This window comes from Mercenaria mercenaria, unplaced genomic scaffold (genome assembly GCF_021730395.1).
Source record: "Mercenaria mercenaria strain notata unplaced genomic scaffold, MADL_Memer_1 contig_4378, whole genome shotgun sequence".
In the NCBI taxonomy this organism is placed as follows: domain Eukaryota; kingdom Metazoa; phylum Mollusca; class Bivalvia; order Venerida; family Veneridae; genus Mercenaria; species Mercenaria mercenaria.
The window spans coordinates 12,622-34,377 of NW_026462600.1; the positions used below are offsets into that span (position 1 = coordinate 12,622).

The window sequence follows — 21,756 nt, forward strand, 5'->3', positions numbered from 1 at the left end:
GTTCTGGTTATTCCAGGAAGCGGACTTATTCAAATAAACTTCATGCTTTCATCATTAATTAGTATTAACAAATTAAGTCTGACCTTGTCTTATTGAGGTACGGACCTGTATCTTGCATTTGATACGCTGCTTTGTTACGCTGAAATTTTATCACTAGTTACATAACAATTCTAATAATGGAGAAGACGTGAAACCGATCCTGTTGAAAGACCATGTTACGCGCCGTGCCTAAGAAAGTTACAAAGCGGACACGAAAATGTGGTAAAACTGACAGAAAGGCGGAATATGTTAGGACAGACTGTCGGAGTAGAGAAATGCTATAGTCCCAGAAACGGCTATGAGGACCGGTAGAAAACTTATAAAAAACTTTTCAATAAAATCAAACTAAGGTCTGATTCGTTTAGATGCGTCGTAATTAATCACTCAGGCCTTCGTGATTAGATTACTGCGCATCTGAACTCGTGTTTTATTTGCAAAAAATCACGAACAACTAAAATCTATTTCCCTATTTAAGGTTACGATGAAGGTCTTGAGAAACAAAAATCAAACAACACCAAATCATAGAAAGAAAGATTTGTTTGACATGAAAATTAAACAGCATGTAAAAGATGTATATTACTTTACGAAACAAGTGTCAGTATACTGATATAAACATTGAATTCCAGATAATGACTGCCTATAGGGGTCCCACTTCCGGACAGTCAAACCACTTTAAAAACTCACCATTTTCAAAGAAATGTTACACATGTTTGTTTTGATGCATTTGCAGTAGCGTGCAAGTGGTGAAATTTCACATAACAAGGTGGAACACAGTTTTCAGCAATTGTTTATCTTTATTTCTTTACAAATGGCATTCATTTTCAAAGGGAAACAACTTTTTCTCGACGATTACTTAAAATAGTCGGAAAAAGTTATCTCCCTTTGAAAACGAATGCCATTTGTACCTAAAGTATTCCGAAAAAAATTGTCTCCCTTTGAAAATGAATGCCATTTGTACCTAAAGTATTCCGGAAAAGTTGTCTCCCTTTGACAATGAATGACATTTGTAAAGAAATAAAGATAAACAATTGCTGAAAACTGTGTTCCAACTTGTTATGCGAAATTTCATCACTCGCATGCTATTGCAAATGCATCAAAACGAACATGTGTAACAGTTCTTTAAAAATGGTGAGTTTTTAAAGGCGTTTAACTGTCCGGAAGTGGAGCCCTTTTAGGCGGTCCTTTTCCGGAATTCAATGTTTTTATCAGTCTACTGACACTAGTTTCGTAAAGTAATATACATGCTTTACATGCTGTTCAATTTTCATGTCAAACAACTCTTTCTTTCTATGATTTAGTGTTGTTTGAGTTTTGTTTCTCAAGGTCTGATTTTCATCCTTAAACATAAGTTTTTCATTACTGATAATTTTGCTGTGCATAAATCGTAAACGGTTCAGAATGTTTGATCAACTGACAAATAAACATATAATGTGTAACTTGTCGGGGATTAAAAATATAACATTTGCTTCTTTAGAATTGCCAGAGAACACTAAGACTTTTTTCGTGTGTAAGCTTAAAGACTAACTTTTTTGTTTTATGACTCAAATCACAATACATCTCAATTTTTTATCTGACTGAGCCGAATTCAAAACGAAGGAGTTGGACAGCTGAAGGGAGAACGAAACTGTAAGTAATTAAAAATAAATGTTTTATTATCACATATGTCAGGAAAAACTATCCAACATGATTGTGTAGCCAAAGTTTCAATTATTTTTTATTTTGAATTTATTACTTTTTAAACAAACTATATTTCCCTTGAACGTTATTGCACAATGTTATGCTGTGCTATTTTTGTTCACTGTTTATTTACATAAGAATAATATCAAAACCTATAATAAAAGTAATGTCACAAACTATGGCATTCTATATATGCTCATATAATATAATATATATACAACTCATATTCAGATCTATGTGTATAACAATAATATGTATACCATGATCAAGTGTTTCAAGTCATTACATAATTTCGCCCAGTTTTTGGAACTGGCATCCATTTCATCAAAAACAGTAATACAAACAGTGTTAACAGCGACTGTAATATGAAAGTATGAAAATTGTTGTTATCACAGATACAGTAATGAAATTAAAAAGACAATGTGTAACCAGCATGCAAAATTACAAAGAGTAAATAAGAAATTATACTTAAATTTATATAGAATTGACCAGTCGCCAACAGTCTCCACCTGTCAATCACACTTATCTATGACCAAATTAGAAAATGATTTTAACACAAACGTTCATATCATTTATCGCCGGGTTGAACAGATAATTAAATATAATTATGTTTAATGTTTTGTCTTTTTTTATACGTCGTCTGAAGATAAAAAAGCCGAGACAATAAGACTTTAATCAAACTTTAAAATATAGCACAATATTCAATACACTTTAATCATTTAGTTTAAAGTTAACCTTGTGCTCTAAGTGCACGCTATTTGATAAAGAAGTTAGTGCGAAAATTTACAAAATACAATCAATAACTAAATAAGGTGAAACACATAAATGTTGATTTCCAACTTTCTTTGGTATAGAAACTAAGGTAAAACAGTAATAACCTAAGATACAATCTGATTTTGGCAATGAACAAATATTGTTTTCAAAGAAAAACATGAAAAGAATTTTACGAAGCAGCATTTTTTTCGTCAGAAATTTATTGCTGCTGCTTATGTTTTCAAAAAAAATCTTAAAATATTGTTGGTATTTATTATCTACATAAGAAAACAAGGGTCTCATTTGCAACAATTTACTGATACAGTAAATACCACACCGATTTAAAAATATAAATAGCGGACTTAAAATGTTGAATAATTTTTAGAAAATGGCGCGACTGAAAATGTTGAATAATTAAAAAAAAATGTCGCGATAATGAAGAATCCCAAAACTGCGCTTGGGATCCGTATTATTTATGCTGAAATACCACTGACTTGTCGGATTTCCATACACTACCCCTAAAAATAAAACTTGTTCATTTTTGAATTAAAACTCTCACCGTAACTTACAGTTTAATAATAACAAAAGAGAAACCCTTTGTATATGGACTTAACTAACAGTAAGTAAAGTTAAAATTTTAGAAGATTTAATGAAATGTATATAAAATGAAATAAATATATATTAATCCGAACGTTAATTCTCTCAAAACGTGGACATTGCGTTAAAAATGCAACGATTCTAAAGATTTTCATTTGAGTGGGTTACATTAGACCATCAACTTTAAAAGTCGAAAACCCGCAGCCTATTTAACGACTCCAGTGTTTTTTCGCCCAAACAATTCATAGAGCTGATATACAACTATTTTGTTAGTCACAATAATGTTTTGTAAGGAAACTTATATTCGTCAAAATCTTCAGGGAAATTATTTAGCATTATCGTGCAGGCACGTGATCTTAAAGGGCCAAGCGGTCAGACATTTGGCGACTGGTAAATTATACTTGTGTACTTATAGGTCATTAGTATCGAGAATTATGCACAAGTTCTGTAGCGAAAATATTGTTCTACTTTAGGAGCGCAATATTATTCCGCTAAAGAACGTGATTATTTCTTGATGTAAAGCTAATTATATGTCTATGACATATTTATCTACATATATTAACATTATATAAATTTATGGCATTTGGTCAATAGCTTGAATAAAATTAACAATACTGATGTAAATAATAAACATTAAAGCAACGACACACATTAAAATGATGTCACGTCCCGATATGAAATTCAGATGTCACTATGGAAAAATATTGACGCTTCCGGTTCCGCTTTTAACTTAAAGGAAAGAAAAACCGAGTATGTAATAAGACACATATATCAGTTTTTCATACGTGTAGAGTAAGTAATAAATCAATGTTCTTATAAAAAGCATAAGACTAAAAAGTGGTCAAATATATTACCGATTTGTTCATTACAGTTCCACAGTGTACTTCCTTAATACTTGTAATTATAATTTTACTTTCACATATCACTGACATCACAAAATTATAAGTACGAAGGAATTTGATTTGCAGGCCTTGTAGACATTTCTCCTGAAACAGGGCATCAAAAATCTAACGTTGTTTATTGTTGTTTTAAAGAAACCATTTCTTTTATGTGTTCATATATTAATTCTGTAGTAATATATTTCTTAACTGGTCATACTGCAACCTCGTGTTGAAGTAAAGGTTTACAGACCGGTTAGTCCAATTTATACGTATTAATGAGTAAAACAATTTTTCCGAAATAAAGTCGTAATCATACGTTTCAATTAAAACAACGAATAACAATTATAAACAAAATGCATTTCAAATTACTATGTACTGTCAAATTTATATAAAATGTATATATTTTGATAACACATTCAGCGAAAAACAAAAAAAATATCCCTTAGAACTCGATAAACATGTAATAAATTGATCATTCATGTCATGATTATTGAAATAACATTGCACAACAGTTAAGAATTTCATGGTAATGAAATTAAACTAGAAGTAAAAATACTATTAAATGATATCACAAACTAGTTTTGTATCTACGTCTCACACAATAATGTCGGGCTATTTTACATGATAATTGTTAAGCGGCTTGAAGTCACTTAATTTTTTATAGTTTGTTTTTTATCTTTGCACTTAAGTCGAAGCTGTACATATAAAAAAAACACTTTGCAACATTGTAATGTTTCCTACTACCGACTACACATCTTTGCAAATGATATGAAGTTCTGTTTTACCTGTTAAAGTTTTTCATGGTACTGATAATAGATATAGCACTTACATTAAATCCAACTCATATGCCTATCTATAGTAAAATTTCTCAAGACATCACGCTCAGCTGTATTATGAAACATGACACACATTAAAATGTCGTCACCCACCCGATATGAAATTCAGATGTCAATATGGAAAAATATTGACGCTTTCAGTTCACGGTAACTTAAAGGAGACAAAAACCGAGTATGTAATAAGACACATATATCAGTTGTTCATACGTGTAGACTAAGTAATAAATCAATATACTTATAAAAAGCGTAAGTCTCGAAAGTGGTCAAATATATTACCGATTTGTTCATCACAGTTCCACAGTGTACTTCCTTAAAACTTGTAATTATAATTTTACTTTCACATATCACTGGCATCACAAAATTATAAATACGAATGAATTTGATTTGCAGGCCTTGTAGACATTTCTCCTGAAACAGGGCATCAAAAAACTAACGTTGTTTTTAAAGAAAACATTTCTTTTATATGTTCATGTATTAATTCTTTTGTAATATATTTCTTAATACAAATTGGTCATACTGCAACCTCGTGTTGAAGTAAAGGTTTACAGACCGGTTAGTCCAATTCATACGTATTAATGAGTAAAACATTTTTTCCGAAATAAAGTCGTAATCATACGTTTCAATTAAAACAACGAATAACAATTATAAACAAAATGCATTTCAAATTACTATGTACTGTCAAATTTATATAAAATGTATATATTATAACAACACATTCAGCGAAAAACATAAAATATCCCTTAGAACTCGATAAACATGACTGTAATAAGTTGATCATTCATGTCATGATTATTGAAATAACATTGCACAACAGGTAAGAATTTTATAGTAATGAAATTAAAGAAGTAAAAATACTATTAAATGATATCACAAACTAGTTTGTATCTACGTCTCACACACTAATGTCGCGCTATTTTACATGATAATTGTTAAGCGGTTTGAAGTCACTTAATTTTTTATATATATATATATATATTTTTGCACTTAAGTCGAAGCTGTACATATAAAAAACCTTGCAACATTGTAATAAAAGAGGATCTGAATTAGCTTGCTTGAAATCATGTACATGTTATGTCTCTTGCACTGCACTGTCTTAAGTTTTCAATAACTGGCTGAAACGTGTCATCATTGGTGGGAACTGCTCTGTTGTTTTTATACACCCTCTCATCTCATAATGCGAAATCAGATTTTTCCAAACAGAATCACAAGCTAAAAGCTTTGTATTTCCTGGAAATGTAAGAACGTTATTGAATTAAAAGCACAAACGCACAATATTAAAAAGATAACACTTTTCAAAACATAATTGTTGTTTCTAAAGCAGACATTATTAATAAGCAAACCTAAGTCAATATATAATATTATCCTGTTATGCATGAACAGTAGTTCGCCACACTATTTTTTGCAACAGATCGACCACTGGGCCAACCGAAAGTTAGATGTCACCTTTGTAGATACCTACTAAATATCGTTTGCGGGGTATGTCAAGTGTTTGGTCATTTGAAGTACAAAGCCATAAAGTATAAATACCTATTATTACAAGGCCTTTCCTAGCCCTTGTAATGGCAACGTTGATCTGATTTCTGTCCGTAATAAAGCCCAAGTTATGCTTACACCAGCCAAGAGTCGGTCTTTTCTCTATTTTATATTCAGGAAGAGATCGGACTGTGCTGAATATCACATAATCCCATTCTCCTCCTAGAAGAGAAAAAGCGACAAGTTGCGTGGATGTTTAAGTGATTCGGTTTGCTTTAAGGTGAAACTAAAAGGTTGCATTTAAAAAAGTCACATGCCTCAAAATGCATTTAATTGTTAGAATTAAAGATAAAATTAAGATAAATCAAAGCCCTGAAAGGACTGATAGCTAGTGAGTGATATTTCAACCGATACACCTGAAAAATCAACATTTCAATGTGCATAGACCAGTAATGATTTGAACAATGTTGGTAGAGGTGTACTAGACAATGCTGCATGCCAAATTCTAAGCTCTATGCATTGTGGTTCAAGACAAGAACTGTTTTTAATGTTTTCCCTATACAATTCTATGTAAAAATAAGTTTGCCCCAGGGTGGGACCAATTTAAACTTTAACCCTAACCCTAAACCTAAACCCTAGCCCTAACCCTAATCTTAAGAGCGGAGTAATTTCGAATATTTCGAATGTGAATATAAAGTTCAAAATTATTCTAGAACCCGTTGCTGCTTGTTTTTGTTGTTTAAAACAGTACTTGTCAGTTTCTCACACACTCACTCAATACCAAGATTATAAAAAATAAATATGGGACTATTGTTTTACACGTCCAAAATATGTGTGTGATGCGGTCACATAGAAATGGAAGGAAAACTCAAACGACGCGAGGTTGAAACTTGGTAGCTGACTTAGAGCTATAGCCAGTTGCTAAAGCACTGGCTAAAAAGAAGTCATCCGCGTTAATAACGCCTCTTAAATAATCAAACCGAAGATATAACCACTAAATATGCTAATTCATTCAAATTCCAATGATAATATAGGTCAACTAGTCATAACATATTGCATAATTATGAAGAAATATCTGTCAGTCGAATCGAGTAATCTGTAAAGGAAACATTGATCGAAAACTTAGCATGGACAATTAGAACAGCTTTTTCATTACATATTTACTATTTACTTCACAAGCTGAAATATGGCACTGACAAAAACTTATTTAACTTTCTAAGAGTGTTTTCTTTTCGAGCTAACTGCATACACGTAACGTATAATTTAAACATATTTTAGGCACGCAATTCAGGGAGATGTCCGGGTGAATATATATACGACATATACATTTTATGCACTGCATAATTGTACGCAACTCCAAAATGTGTACAAATGGGCGAACATACACATACACAACTTACGTGTTGCAAAATTGTGTTTGTCTAGACAATATTAAAGCAGCAATAAAATATTCTATTTTTGCACTAATTACTGTGATTACCTTGGCTTGAAACAACTGTGCTCACACTTTCGTCGCTAACATCGAAACGTTTCTCTTTCAACTTTCTTTTAATTTCTGCACACTGTGCATTGTATTGGGATAGAATCTGTACACTCTCGTGTGATTGTTTCATTCCAACCAGATATGAATAAACATTGACCTGCAATTGATTATAAACACTGTATTATAAATAGATGTTCATATTTGAATTAATTCTAACACATATATATTTATTTATTCAGGTCCAAGGGGATTTTAAGTTGACTTGAGCATCTTTGTAGTCCGCATATACTACAAGGGGTCAATGTTGGTTGAAAAGATGGTTATACATCTGAAGTAAATATTTTAACATGTATATGAAAGGACAATATTGTTTTTGTTAAAGAAGAAGCCAGAACAAAACACTAACGAAATGATAAAATATGAACATTACCACATGTTCAATTTCTTCTGAATTGCTCCTCGAGTGTTCATTACCATCCTCTGTAGAGACTGTGAGTATTTTCTCTTCTCCCTCAACGTGAACAAACACATGAGGATAAACATTATTATCCATCTTTGGCCAAATTTCCGTTCTTTTACTAAGCCAAAGTCCAGGCCTCGTAATAAGTGAGTCTTCATAAAATTCTTGTGATGGAAATTTACAAATGTTGGGATTCTGGAAGGGAATTTAGAACGTTAGAGCAGAGATTTTAATCGTAAAACTTTTCCATTCGAATAAGTTATCAAAGAAAACGGTGACACTTATCTTAAAACATCTGCAGAACTCAACATTTACATGTGTTACAAGAACAAAAAAGTAATTTAGACACATCCGCAGATCTGTCCTTACGACAGCTGACATGGAACCTTCTATGATACCCGAGACTGCAGTTCCATGAAAAGCGGTGTATTATTCCAATTTGAAATAATGAGCCAGTTCTAAACGAGAAGACAATAAGCAGATTTAAACAAACTACAGTTTGGAGATGGAATCCGAGGCTGAAGAGCCTGCATATCATAATTTGTCAAAGATTTAAAAGCAGAAACAGTATCCAAAGAATTATTAAACAATACCTAAGACTACATGTATATAAGCGGGAGTAATGAAATCAGCCAAGCCGAAATGTTTAAGCTGAAAAAATTAATCAGTACCATTAATACACAATAATTGTCGTGCTAAACCATCTATAAAGATCGAAATGTAACACCTCTGATTGAATGTACATGGAGAATTTTTACGGCCGCCTCACGACAAAAAACAAGACTGCTATGATAATAAAATAAAAAAAAACTCCGCTCAACATGGCAAACATTAAAATGTTGCAAATAGGGTTGATTTAGCTTGTTCAAGGATGGCAGTGGAATTGCATGCTACCGTCCACGTCCTCTAAAACATGGTTTATTAGACATTGACATTTTATTCGGTTTTCCATCTACATGAATATGATTCTTACTTAACCAAGTATAGGGAAAAAAGGAAAACGAAATTTACCATGCGATATTGCTCCTCCAGCATTGTAAATGCAACATGTTTGCAATTTGCATATCGTTCGAACAATGACGTTTCCAGTCCAAGGAGCGAAGCTTCTTTGCACATGATGATCGGTTTCAGTTGTTTATGATCTCCTATCAGTACTACTTGTTCAGCTTTTGTGGCAATTATTGGAACAAGGCACTGTGGTTCTGTACACATTCCAGCTTCATCGACGATGACCTGGAAAGGAGCAGCATTTACAAAATGTATATAGTATAAGTCTTGTTAGGCATATTCATATTATAGCTCGGACTTAAATACCCTAATATCTATTATTCCTTTTGCCGATTTCGCCAAAATATATTATCGTCTGGTCTTTTTAGGTTTTTCACATGACAGCATATAATAAATCTAGCTATACATGTTTCACAAGATGGTCTATTTTGCGACCCCGTTCCAGTTTAAATCTACTGTAATTTTGAAATGCTAATGTAATAAAGATCGAAATTCGATTCCATTTTGATATCATACGTACACACCGAATGCAGCCGTGCAAATACAGCAGGCTCAGTTTGACTGAGGTAACGAAGGGTTCAGTTATCCATACGATCCATACAGACACTCGAAACAAAGCTAGAGTTACAACTAAAAGTGATTAATATACGCGCAGACACCGCTTTAAAACATGTAAGGTAAAATGTTTCGTCACCTGTTAGCAAGTTAGAAATAACCCGCCTACCACAGCCTTTGTATGTTTTCAGAAGTTCCCGGGCAAATTTAAGTCGTTGTTTCTTTTGCTCGTCAGTGAGCAAATGAGATACCCACCTACCGCAAACCTTTCTCAGGTCCAAACACATTTTTCAGAATTGTTTGCACACTGTTTACAACTGGCTATATCTTTCACCGACAATCGCGCAATGCCATCCTGTTCGACCGCAGCTTTTACAGCAGCTATGTTTGCCTTGGTAACAGAGGTTTTAAGCCTACCAGAACGGGTATCATCTTCGACAGATAATTTCCCAGCTTTAAAAGCTTTAACCAACCTAAACACTGTGCGCGTTGAAATGGCCTGAGGTCCATATATACCACACGATTCATCAAATATCTGCTATTTAATATAGCTAGAATTTCAGTCTTTTCGTCCATTATAATGAGACAAGTAAATTGGTCAGTGTATATGACTGTATGTATTTCAATCTGAAATAACTTGGTCATTTGAAAAGCAGTTTGCACGAAATAAACGGATATCGTTAGTTTTGGACACACCATTCAAGTGCAATGAAGAGTTTTAATAAATACCTGGGATAAAACTACGGAAGCCCATTAGTGACAGAAGTTTTTGCAGGACCCTCGTTATGTCAATATGACATTGTATTATATTTAAAGGGCAATTAAGGAAGACTCCTGATACGGAAAAGGTGGATCAAAAAGAAGTGACACTGACTGTGCATCCTGAATGACGTCATGACGAGGCTATTAACTGATTCTTTTCCAAAAAAAAATCCTTGAAGACATTACTGAGATATAGAGCGGATATAAAATCTCAAAGTACTTAAATCATTCCTTGATATAAAGTTTGGCCTCCAACCGTGACCTTAAATTTTGATCAAGTGAAGTCGGTCGTGTGTGATTCTTGTTTTATCAAGAAGGTGAATATTTTCGGGTAGTTACAAACAATGTGAAATAAAATTTACTTTATCATTTCTCCTCCTAATGTGACACTTTTTACTTTGCACCTGGTGATCTGGATAATGTACTTTGTACGTTGACTTGAGATGGTAATTTTTTATGCTTGTTTTATGAAATTTAAAGATAGTTGAGTGAACTCGACGTTAAGTTATTTGACCTTTTCACTTCAAAATGTTAAATTGACTATAGACCTAGTTACTTTGGTCATGCGTGTTGACATATGATGGAGGACATTTAAATGTAGTTGTATTATAATGGTTCTGTGTAGTTATCTGTAGCCATGCCTCTGGAAACGTATATGGACGGACGGACTGAAGGACATGCACAAATCTATGTAGCTCCCATATACATAGTATCTGGTGGTATAATGGAAGTATTATTTGACAATGAATGAATTTTAAGTGTCGTATATAGACGTATTTCTTACCGATTTAATGTAAAATGTTTCAGTTACCCTAGACAAGGAATTTTCATATATGCAGGAAACTATTTAGTCAGTGTGTTATCGCAAAAAAAACCCCAATAAATTCTGATTAAACGGTTCAATGTAACACCATACATACATATCCAATTACGTACTTTTTACCCTAAAACAGATATTCTTCATATGTCTCTTATATGTAGTATACAGATTTTATTCATTACCAAAGCTTTATTCAATCTGATACACTGTCTGCAGTAAGACCATAAAGCCGACAATACATTAAAGATATGACTATTGAAATCATTGGTATAAAATGAAATTTATGTATTTTAAGGTTCGATTAAATATTGAAAAACAGACATAGGCTACAAAGTCATCAGAATAAAATATTATTTCAAAGTATCTATAACTAGAGATTGTTATTCACGAAGAACGTAATACAGTATGTCTCGCACCACTTACCACGCAGAAATTGTAAAATGCCACAAATTAAGGGCTATAACTCCAGGGAAAATCTCTGAACTAAAACATTCTAACGATAAAAAACACTAGGCTTGGCAGCGGTAACACAAATCAAAGAATTTGACAAATCAATGGTCATGACTTCACTGAAAATCATTTAATCAGAACAAGAATGTTATATACACAACTACGCTTCATACTATTCGTGAATGTTCGTGCAATTAGTCTACTTGTGTGCAGCAAGTAGTGTAAACACTGTACAATGCGACAAATCAAAGGTCATTACTCTGCTGAACATAAATGAACCGAAACATGCCGATGATATGTAAAACTAGGCTTGACACTGATAACTACTGTAAGGTTTGGTGAACATCTGCCAAATTGTGTAAAAGAAGTTGCCAAAATATCAAAACAGTTTACAAATAAAGGGCCATAACACTCCCACAAATCCCTGAACCAAAAAATGCTGATAATACGTATAACATCACTAGGCACTGATCACTCCTACAAGATTTATTGAAAATCCGCGACGTTACAATGTATATAATAGAAGTGGCTAAAACATCATAAAATTTGACGAATCAAGGGCCATAACTCTGCAAACTTAGGCTAGACAATGACCACTTCTGTGAAGTTTTGTGTAATTCCTCCTAGTAGTATTGGATCAGTTGTCAGGACAAGGTAAATTAAGACAAATCAACGGCTATAACTCCACTGAAAAATCAACGAAACGTTACATGTCAATGATATAATTTACTAAATCTGCACTAAATACTCCTGTAAGGTTTGATGGAAATCCACCAAAGAATGTAAGAAATATGGTCAAAATATCATAAAATTTGATGAATCAAGGGCCACAATTGCATTAAAATAATCGAACTGGAAAATGCCGATTATATGCACACTGAGACTTGGCATTGATTTTTTCTGCAAGGTTTGGTAGTAATCCGCCCAATAATATACTAGATGTGGCCTAAATAAAAAGAAATAATAGCAGCTTCTTAAGGATCTTCGTATAGATTTTGTTAACTATCAAAACAAAATATGGCGGCTCTTAGTCTCTCCGTACCTGGACTCAATGTTGTTATATACTGTATTTTTCTGGTCCTTTGACAGCATGGATGACATTAAAATTAGCGACGCTCCAACCGGAGCTAGGGGCCGTGAAGGGTGAACACTACATTTTTTCATGACCTCTCATGAATCGACTCAATCAAACCGAGTCTGCTATTATTTTGCAAGGTTCCGTTTTCTGCCTCCAAAATATCTTCTTACAGATTTTATTAAAATTATTTACCTGATGAACATCAGTTGCCTGTAAAACCTTTGGATTTGAACCCACTGCTGTTGTACAGAGAATTACATCATACTTTCGAATTTCATCAATTGAAGCTTCTCTCACTAAGTGAACATATTTTTTCACTTCTATCGGCATTGGTTTGTATGCATTATCTTTGAACAACTGATCAAGTTCCTTGATTTGTTTCGCGTATTTTCTTCCATCTTTTCGTATTAAATGATGTAGAGCCACTGGATACACCGCTTTCGGAGTTTCCTGGCTTCTTGTACTTCTCTTTGACTGAAATGTCCTTCCTGGTATAGGAAAATCAATCGCCTCGATAGATCTGCCATAAACACGCACAAATTTCGGACAGTGTTTACCCATCCGATTTAACATCCACTCTGAAAGGTAAATAGAGCCAGAAAAATAATTAATTGGTGAAAATATACGATAAGATTGTATTAAAGCAAATTAACGTCTGGTATCAGAACACGCAAATAAGGTCAGTCAAAACACGAATGGTAATACACGTCACTAAAATGCTCGAAACGATAAGGCGTATGGCTATAACTGAAAACAATAACAGGCAGTTCTGGGTGTAACGCCGTATTCCAACAGTTGTTTACAGTTATGTAACATTTAAGGTTTTCATTTCGCATAACTTGTGCCCACGTCCGATTCGTCTAGACCGGAACTATATCAGGGAAGTTGATCCATCTTTTTTTCTTTAGCGTTGACGAAAGCATAGAATATATGGAGTGTGTTTCGGTCGCTTACGCATAGCCTGTACGCTGAAAGTGAATCTCTGACAACCACGTCAGGGAGTTGACTCTTTGGCTCAGTGGTTGGAGCACTGGACTAGCACCCGAGCGACCCGGGTCCGAATCCCCCAACAAGCAGTTGAAAGTTTTTGTCATAAAATACTATGCTCTTTGATTTGTTACGGCTATAGTAGTAAGATGGGCACTCTTCGGGATACGGACTTTATCTAGTGCCAAAAATGACACTGTCTATTCAAGAACGGCTTACACATCACCATAAATGATACTTCTTTGAAGAGGGGAAGTGGTACGATCGCTTACGCATAGCCTGTACGTTTAAAGCCAATCTATAGCCATATGACCTATCACGTGTCGGTGCGACGTTAAATCAAAAAAAAAAAAAAAAAAAAAAAAAAAAAAGGATTTGCCATGACCCATGCCAAACCTCCTCACCCAAGTGTGGTATTGTCCTTTCAGATAGGGATCTAGTATTTCCTCGCACGACAATCCATCTCACTGAGGCAAGCATAAAGTGCTTTTCAAATATTCGAAAAATAAATAATTTTGATAAAGATTAGCTAGAAGGCCGGACGGAGGGATTCACGCACGCACGCACGTAAGCATACGTATCGTCCTCTACCTATATTCCATGAAAAATCGTGTATTTTAATGGAGGAGCGATGGTAGTAAGAGTGAGCAATACTTCATAAGGGACTTACAAATACATGTATTCCAACAATGTCGAAATATTACTACCTTTTCTCTCCAATTTAATTAGCGATGTTGCTCACTTTTACAGACCTGGTGCGGTTGTTCTGTGCATGATCATCGTAACGCACGTTAAAAATACGCAAATTATTGTAAGTCCACACGCATTTACTGTATAATATGTGTATTGACTAAAGGTAAGGGTTAGGATTTCCACAATTACAAAATATCTGTATTAAAGATACTCGTCATTTCAATCGTTTGAATACGGTATATACCGGAATCTGTAGTATATAATGAGTAATTTTCTAGCATTATTCACCCTTAACATTAAATCAAACATGTTGGACAAGTCTGTGTCAATGAGCTAAGGTCGAACATGTGAATATCCATTGTACCATCAAAACAGAGAAGCGCTGTGATTAATTGTATAGCAGTGATCATTTACCAAAAAGTGGAGAATTACAAATATGATATGAAATTCCTTACACTACAGTGGTATTCTAGTAAAAGCCTGAATATATAGATAATTCTGACAAAGCTGTTTTAAACATACTTGCAACTAAATCCACTGATTTATTCGACGGTCCACAAAACAGGACTTGCTTCCTGGGATGTCCTTCCTTATATAGGAATTCGTTTGTTTTGTTGAAAAGATATATCAGTTTGATACCAGTGTATGTTTTTCCAGATCCTGAAATATTTTATGACATAAGGAAATCTCAATATTTTAAGCAGATGACATTACGGAATTATTACTTTAGATTTCTTTTTTCACTTTATTTTCAATGTAGCCAATACAGCTAAACCTTTCAAAATTCTTCCATATTGGACTAAATGAGATACCCGTAAGAGAAAAAGAGTCGTCTGTGACAATGTAATTTGTTCTTTTCATTTTGCGATCTTGTAGAAAGCAAGTAAGAATTAATAAATTAAAACGAAAGAAACATAATAAGGTAAATAATGCAAAGATAATAGCGTCAATAAATGGAATACTGTTAAACATGTAAACTTGACAAAAGAAACAGCTGCTGTACCTGGAGGACCTTGTATTAATGAAAACCGTGCCATCAAAGCTTTGTCAATCGCCTGCTGTTGTTTTATGTTGTTTGGTGGAAGTGGTCGATTCCTGGGATTCACAGTATTGTAATCTAAATACAGATCACGGTCTATATGGCTGACAATATGTTTTCGGCTATCATCTAAATGATTGAAAAAGTAAAACAGATTTGTTTATTTGTATGTTTATAGCGTTTACTGTCATATATCTCAGGTACAGACCACAATGCAACCGCGTTCATGCCCTCACAGCTATAATGCTAATTGTTTTCCAAAGGGTCATTTAGGAAAACTAGTGTCCCCCTACAACCATGTTTTCTGACAAATCAAATCGGTTGTAACAATTTCATAAAGGCCATCTAAACAGATTTCTGTGAACAATCTAACAATCTAAGGTCATTGTCAAGCTAGTTCAAAAACGGCTAAGGTAGAGATATTTACCTTTGGCGGCCCCATTTGTGTAACTAAATGGAACAGCAAGGACAAACAACTTTGGAATACAACTATCCAAGCAACATCCAAATCAATTTCATCAACCTCTACCAAATACTCTTAGACGAGTCGTCGTTTGAAAAATAGATTGACAGTATACAGACGGATGTCTTGCATGATCTAAACAACTCAAATATAGCACATTGTGCTCTGGTTTAATTAATAACGAAACAGTATGAAACACCTACCTAAATCGCAAATCGGTAAGTTTAAGGCAATGTCAGCCGCCAATGAACGTTCTACGTTTGGGAGCATTTTGATGAAGCTTTCCGTTCTCCTGTAAAAGAAATACTTAATAAATCTTAGGTTCGTTCTTTTGTTTGGATCATTTGGTATAATAAAAAAATGAATTCATGGGTTACGTTGCATGTTACAGTAGAATAGAAATAAATGATATCCGATTACTTGATATATAGGCCCTACAACAATAAATATTAATGCTTTACTGTAACGCGAGTTTCAAAATTCAAAAATTGTAACACTAATGAATATTTAAAATTAAGAATTCAATAAATAGTGACAGATATAAAATGACATATTCTATTTAATTTGTTAAAATTGTTGACTTGTTTCATAATAAATTGTCAATCATGACAAACCCCTAAAACTTTTCTTAAGTTAAATGTTATGTTAATGTATACTGCATGATAAAAATGCCAATTTATTTCGTACCTGTAACAGTTTTGAGTAACTACATACAAAGCAAACGACACACAAAATATACATCAAGGCCATTATTGTCAATAAAGAAAACAATACCTGTCCACCTCTGTTTTGCGCAGTATTTCTATGTTGACCCTGATAGTTGATCCCTCTTGGTAAAAAGCTGATGGGAAATCTGGTGAATTGTTACATAACGTAAAAGAAACAGTAAGTTTCCCACCACGTACAGCGTCTTTTGATTTTTTAACATTTGTAATATCAGCATGGCCAACCCAAATTGAATACGGTTGCTGAATCGCTCGCATTGTTCCTTCTATTTGAGCATCTGTAGGCACGACTGCTTTCAAGCATAGCCAGTCGAAAGAAGTGGCACCGACAACATCACCTTCGTCTTCATCATCGTCAGAAATAGTTCCAGAAAACTCTATATTTCTAATCTCACAGTGCGCCAAACTCAAACAGAATGCACCTTTTCTTTTTCTTTTCTTACTCAGTTTTACAGGAACATTGCTAATATTGCATGACTCTTCGTTACGACACACTCCTGTGGCGGATTCCATCAACAAAATTGGAATCCAACTGTCTAGGTAATCGTATACAGAGCTGTACTTGTCACATGTAGTATTTTTGGAATACTTGTACAAATGTAAAACTGGATCTTCAGTGTGTTGCAAACAAAATTTTACGTTATTTGTCATATCGTAAACCATCGGTTTTGGAGTTATCATTCCGCCAAGAAATGCTGGTGAGAACTGAATCTTAACTTGCTTGCCAACATAAAATATCATGGAGAATGTTGTATAAGGTTCTATCTCGAGCGTATCAATACATTCTGTACTAACATCCTCTAATCCCTCATGATGAGAGACGTTTGCCTTTTTAATAGCTCGAGATAGGCCTTCGGAATCTGGTCCTACCAACAGTTGTAATAGTTTTGCCCACTGGTGTAGAGGTAGAGTCACAACTCCCTCATACGGATTCAACTGAAGCTCCTGCCCTCTGTCAGATGGTTTCTTTACATGCACGTTGAAATCATACAGCCGTTTCCGCCATACTACTTTTACTTCGTCCCACTTTGTAAGATGGTCTTCAAACACAAACGGTTTTGCAGACAAGTTTAAAACGTGAAATGGCATTTCTTTGTTTGCCATAAAAATGTCTGTCATAAAAGGTGAACATAATGTTAAACCTTTTTCGCTGATTTCTTCGACAGAACAATTGATCATAACATGATCCCGTTTCATTTTGGATGCTTCCTGTAATAATCTGCACTCTTTGTTATACTGCCTCGCTCTTTTGAAGACAGAATTCATGTGAAGGCAAAGACTGTCTATCTCCTCTCGCGTATAAGGACACACCTTTTTCTGAAAGACAGCGGAGTGTATGAGTCGTTGCATGATGAGATCACTGTAACTGTCTAATGGTGAAGTGAAGTTTGTAAATGAAGTTTGGTTAACTTCTGCTTTATGTAGACTTCCGGAACACTTCAATTCCCAATCTTTCTGAATAGAACGCCAAGAGCTACATACTGCAACTTGCAAGGGATGGAGCTCATCTTTTTGTATATACTGCGAAGCATTTTTTGGAGAGGCGGCTATTGCTTCCCAAACTGTTTTAGACAAAAACACAGTTTGTGAAGACAATCTACACTCACTTAATTTTGGCATCTTTGGACCTATCTGTTTGTCTTGGAGTCTAAGTAAACTATCAATGTAAGTATTATACTTTTTCAGAAAACGCTCTATTGCATCTTTAGCAGGAGCCGGTTTGTAATAAATCGGAACAGTCTGTTTGTATGACCTAAGTATTCTCTCAGCAACCTTCTTGTTAACCATAATCAAGCATTCTTTGACTGCATCTTTAGGCTTGATTGTATCATGATGGGTGTCTTTCCAGTCCAATGAATACTTTGCATTTCCGAGTCGGCACGATCTTGCAAACGAGGCTACACGGAAAAGAGTTTTTATATCCTCCGTTCCCTCATTTTCTCTAGCTGGGTCCTTCACTGCAGTCTGGGCTTCATCTTCTGTAAAATGTCTTTTGCATTTTATGTACGATTTTACAATTTCATAATTGCTCCCAACCATTTGCATAGGACGACCTGACTTTGTTACATATAGAAATACAGATAGTGTTAATCTCCTTTTACCTGTTTGGAGACAGAACTTCGCACGAAGTGGTTCTGGTATCATGGTTCTTTGTTTTCTTATCTCTGAACTAAATGTAGTTGTTCTGCGTTTTGCCTCTTTGTCAACTGATGAGTCCTTTGGTATATACGTTGCAACATCGGCAATATGTACACCAATTTTATATCCGTTATCTAGCGTTTCGATGTTAAATGCATAGCTTATTTCTGCTTTACCAATTGCGAATATATTCATTTTTGTGAAGTCCGCCCTGTCAAGTAAATGATGTTCAGCTGGTTCATCGACCTCATCGGCTATCATTTTTGCAACCATTTCTACTGTTTCTCTATCGTACAGCCGGGGAACTAAATACTTAAGATTTAAAATACTTAATCCCGAATACACATCACTGCCAGATGGAAGCATTTTTAGGACAGCACCTCTTGGGTAAACATGACGATTCCCCCAATTGATATACGCCACCAAGCAGATGTAGGATTCTTTCTTTGCTGGATCTATGTGGAATATACAAGGATTGCATAAAACACCATTATCTTCATCGTATTGATAAAGTTCAATTTTGTACAGTTTTTCTTTAGCTGTTTTATATTTGTTAGAGATTTCTCTGTCTAGGACGTGGATTTTTGGTATTGTCTTACACACTGGTCTCACGAGATGATCCATGTCGTCTAAAGTACAAATAAATACTGGATGTTTTACATCTTTATGTCTTTGTCTGTCCAAGACACCTAAAACTTTGCCATATCTTTTATCTTTCGAAATCTTATCATCAAGTAATTCTACAACTACTATGTCATCATCAAACGCCTGTCCAATTTTTGATCTTCCCGTTATTTCTATAACACTTATTTCGCTGGCTGAATCTGTAGGCGTACAAAATGCTTCATGTGAGCCTTCGTTATGTAATACGCACTTGACGTATTTTTGTGGATCTTGATTGAGCTTCTGTTGCAGCTGCTCCTTACTGGGTTCAGAGGAGTAAAATTCCTCCCTTTTGCGAACACTAGGGTGTTTGTCTTTCACAAATTTATCTAGATAATCTTGGTTAAGGAATATACCGTTCTTCAACAAGTTTTCATTTTTCGTTACTTCCTTCGAGTATGCACTTTGTTCGTTTTTAATATGAAATTTGTAGCTGTGTTCATAATATGACATATTTTCTTCCATTTCCTCTTCTTCATGGTTATATTCGGGTATACTGATTGAATCATAATTTTCGCTTTCCGAAAATCCTACAATGTCGTCGCGCCAAGTTTCATCTACATCTGAATCTGATGAACTGTTGTTAAGCCAAGTCTCAGATATGGCTGAGATATCTGTTTCAGTTGTAGCTGTACTGCATAAACTGGAATTTCGTGAACGCCCCGGCATACTCTTGTCTGGATGAAGTTTAATTTTATCTTTCTGTACATCTTTCCCAGTAAAATCCGCCCTGACAACTGTTTCCTGCTCTATTTTTTCCTTTCGACGAGCTGGTAAGGAATACGTTGTGTTCTTTGAACGATCTTTTGCTTTTGCTGAAAACCGTCAAGATCTAAGGTAAGTCCTGTTCAATGACCAGTCATACAAAGTATATGCAGCAGTACATCTTTATCATTAAAGTCGAAGCTAACATTGAATTGTCCACAAGTAACAGTATCAAATTATGCTTCCTATTTTATATCTTAGAACTTTGTATTTACAATTCACCAATAATTCATAATAAGTTCATCAGCCAATAGTGAATGAATAAAATTTATCAGATCCTTAAAGGCTCATAATGTCTTTGCTTAAAATGTGGCAGTCTAATTTTCTGTTAGGAGTAAAATAATATTAATTTCTTGTTAATTCCTGTTGCCGACAATAGTTTTCTCTAAAATCTGTCAAAGGTTTGAATAATGATGGATATTGAAGAAAGTTATATTGAATATATATACATTTGTATTTAACTTTGATGTTTGATTAACTGCCTTTGTAGCTCTAACGTTTAATTTTCATGTACAATGTTAAAACTAGCACTTTTCTCACCATGGAATTATGCATAACATCTATCTGGACATCTGCTTAATCGCCTTTTAACATAACTAGAGCTATCTCTAAAGGTGACGAATGTACCCCCGCACAAACTGACACAGGACATTTAACGCACACAAGACTGTATAATTATGTGGACTGTATGTATATAGACAGTATGTGTATAGTATAGTAACAAAAAACAATGTCCCATAACTTTGCATAATACTTACCTAAAAGAACGTAACATACACCATGCACAACTAAGCTTGGTACTGATCACTTGTGTGAAGTTTTATTAAATTGTGTGCAAGGGTTCAGAAGATTAGGTGCGCACAAAATTGCATTTGCAGACTATATGTATATAGTATGTTAACGAAAAACAAAGACCCATAACTCTGCAGATTGTTTTTGAAAGAACCTAACATGCACCATGCATAACTAGGGTTAATACTGATCACTTTTATTAAAATTCATTAAATTGTGTGCATGGGTTCAGGAGATTAGGAGCGCACAAGATTGTATGTGCAGACTATGTATATTATATAGTAACAAAAATCAAAGTCCCGTAACTTTGCACTTTTTTCTGAAAGAACCTAACATGCCCCATGCACAACTACTGTTGTAACTGATCACTTGTGCGAAGTTTCATTAAATTGTGTCATGGAGATGAGGAGAGATTGTGCGCACAACATTGTGTCTCTGTATATAGTACAGTAACAAAAACAACGTCCCGAAACTCTGCAATTTTTTTTCTGAAAGAATCTAACATGACCAATGCACAACTACTATTGTTATTGATCACTTGTGTGAAGTTTCATTATATTGTATCAAGGGGATTAGGAGAGATGGTGCGCACACGATTGTGTCTATGTTTATAGTATA

The 21,756-nt window shown here is 34.4% G+C and overlaps 1 protein-coding gene across 2 annotated transcripts in view; it reads right to left on the reverse strand.

The window, feature by feature from the left end:
- Nucleotides 1-1,670: 1,670 nt before the first annotated feature.
- Nucleotides 1,671-21,756, reverse strand: part of LOC123524895 (helicase with zinc finger domain 2-like) — a 47,996-nt gene continuing 27,910 nt past the window's right edge. For both annotated transcript variants that reach the window (XM_053535025.1, XM_053535024.1), the window contains exons 13-22: nt 16,829-20,396; nt 16,258-16,346; nt 15,556-15,720; nt 15,075-15,212; nt 13,065-13,450; nt 9,211-9,432; nt 8,170-8,394; nt 7,737-7,896; nt 6,311-6,478; nt 1,671-6,010 (exon numbers count right to left, since the gene is read on the reverse strand). In XM_053535025.1, the coding sequence (XP_053391000.1) occupies nt 5,877-6,010; nt 6,311-6,478; nt 7,737-7,896; nt 8,170-8,394; nt 9,211-9,432; nt 13,065-13,450; nt 15,075-15,212; nt 15,556-15,720; nt 16,258-16,346; nt 16,829-20,396 (5,255 nt within the window). In that variant the 3' untranslated portion in view covers nt 1,671-5,876. The remainder of the gene's footprint in view (nt 6,011-6,310; nt 6,479-7,736; nt 7,897-8,169; nt 8,395-9,210; nt 9,433-13,064; nt 13,451-15,074; nt 15,213-15,555; nt 15,721-16,257; nt 16,347-16,828; nt 20,397-21,756) is intronic.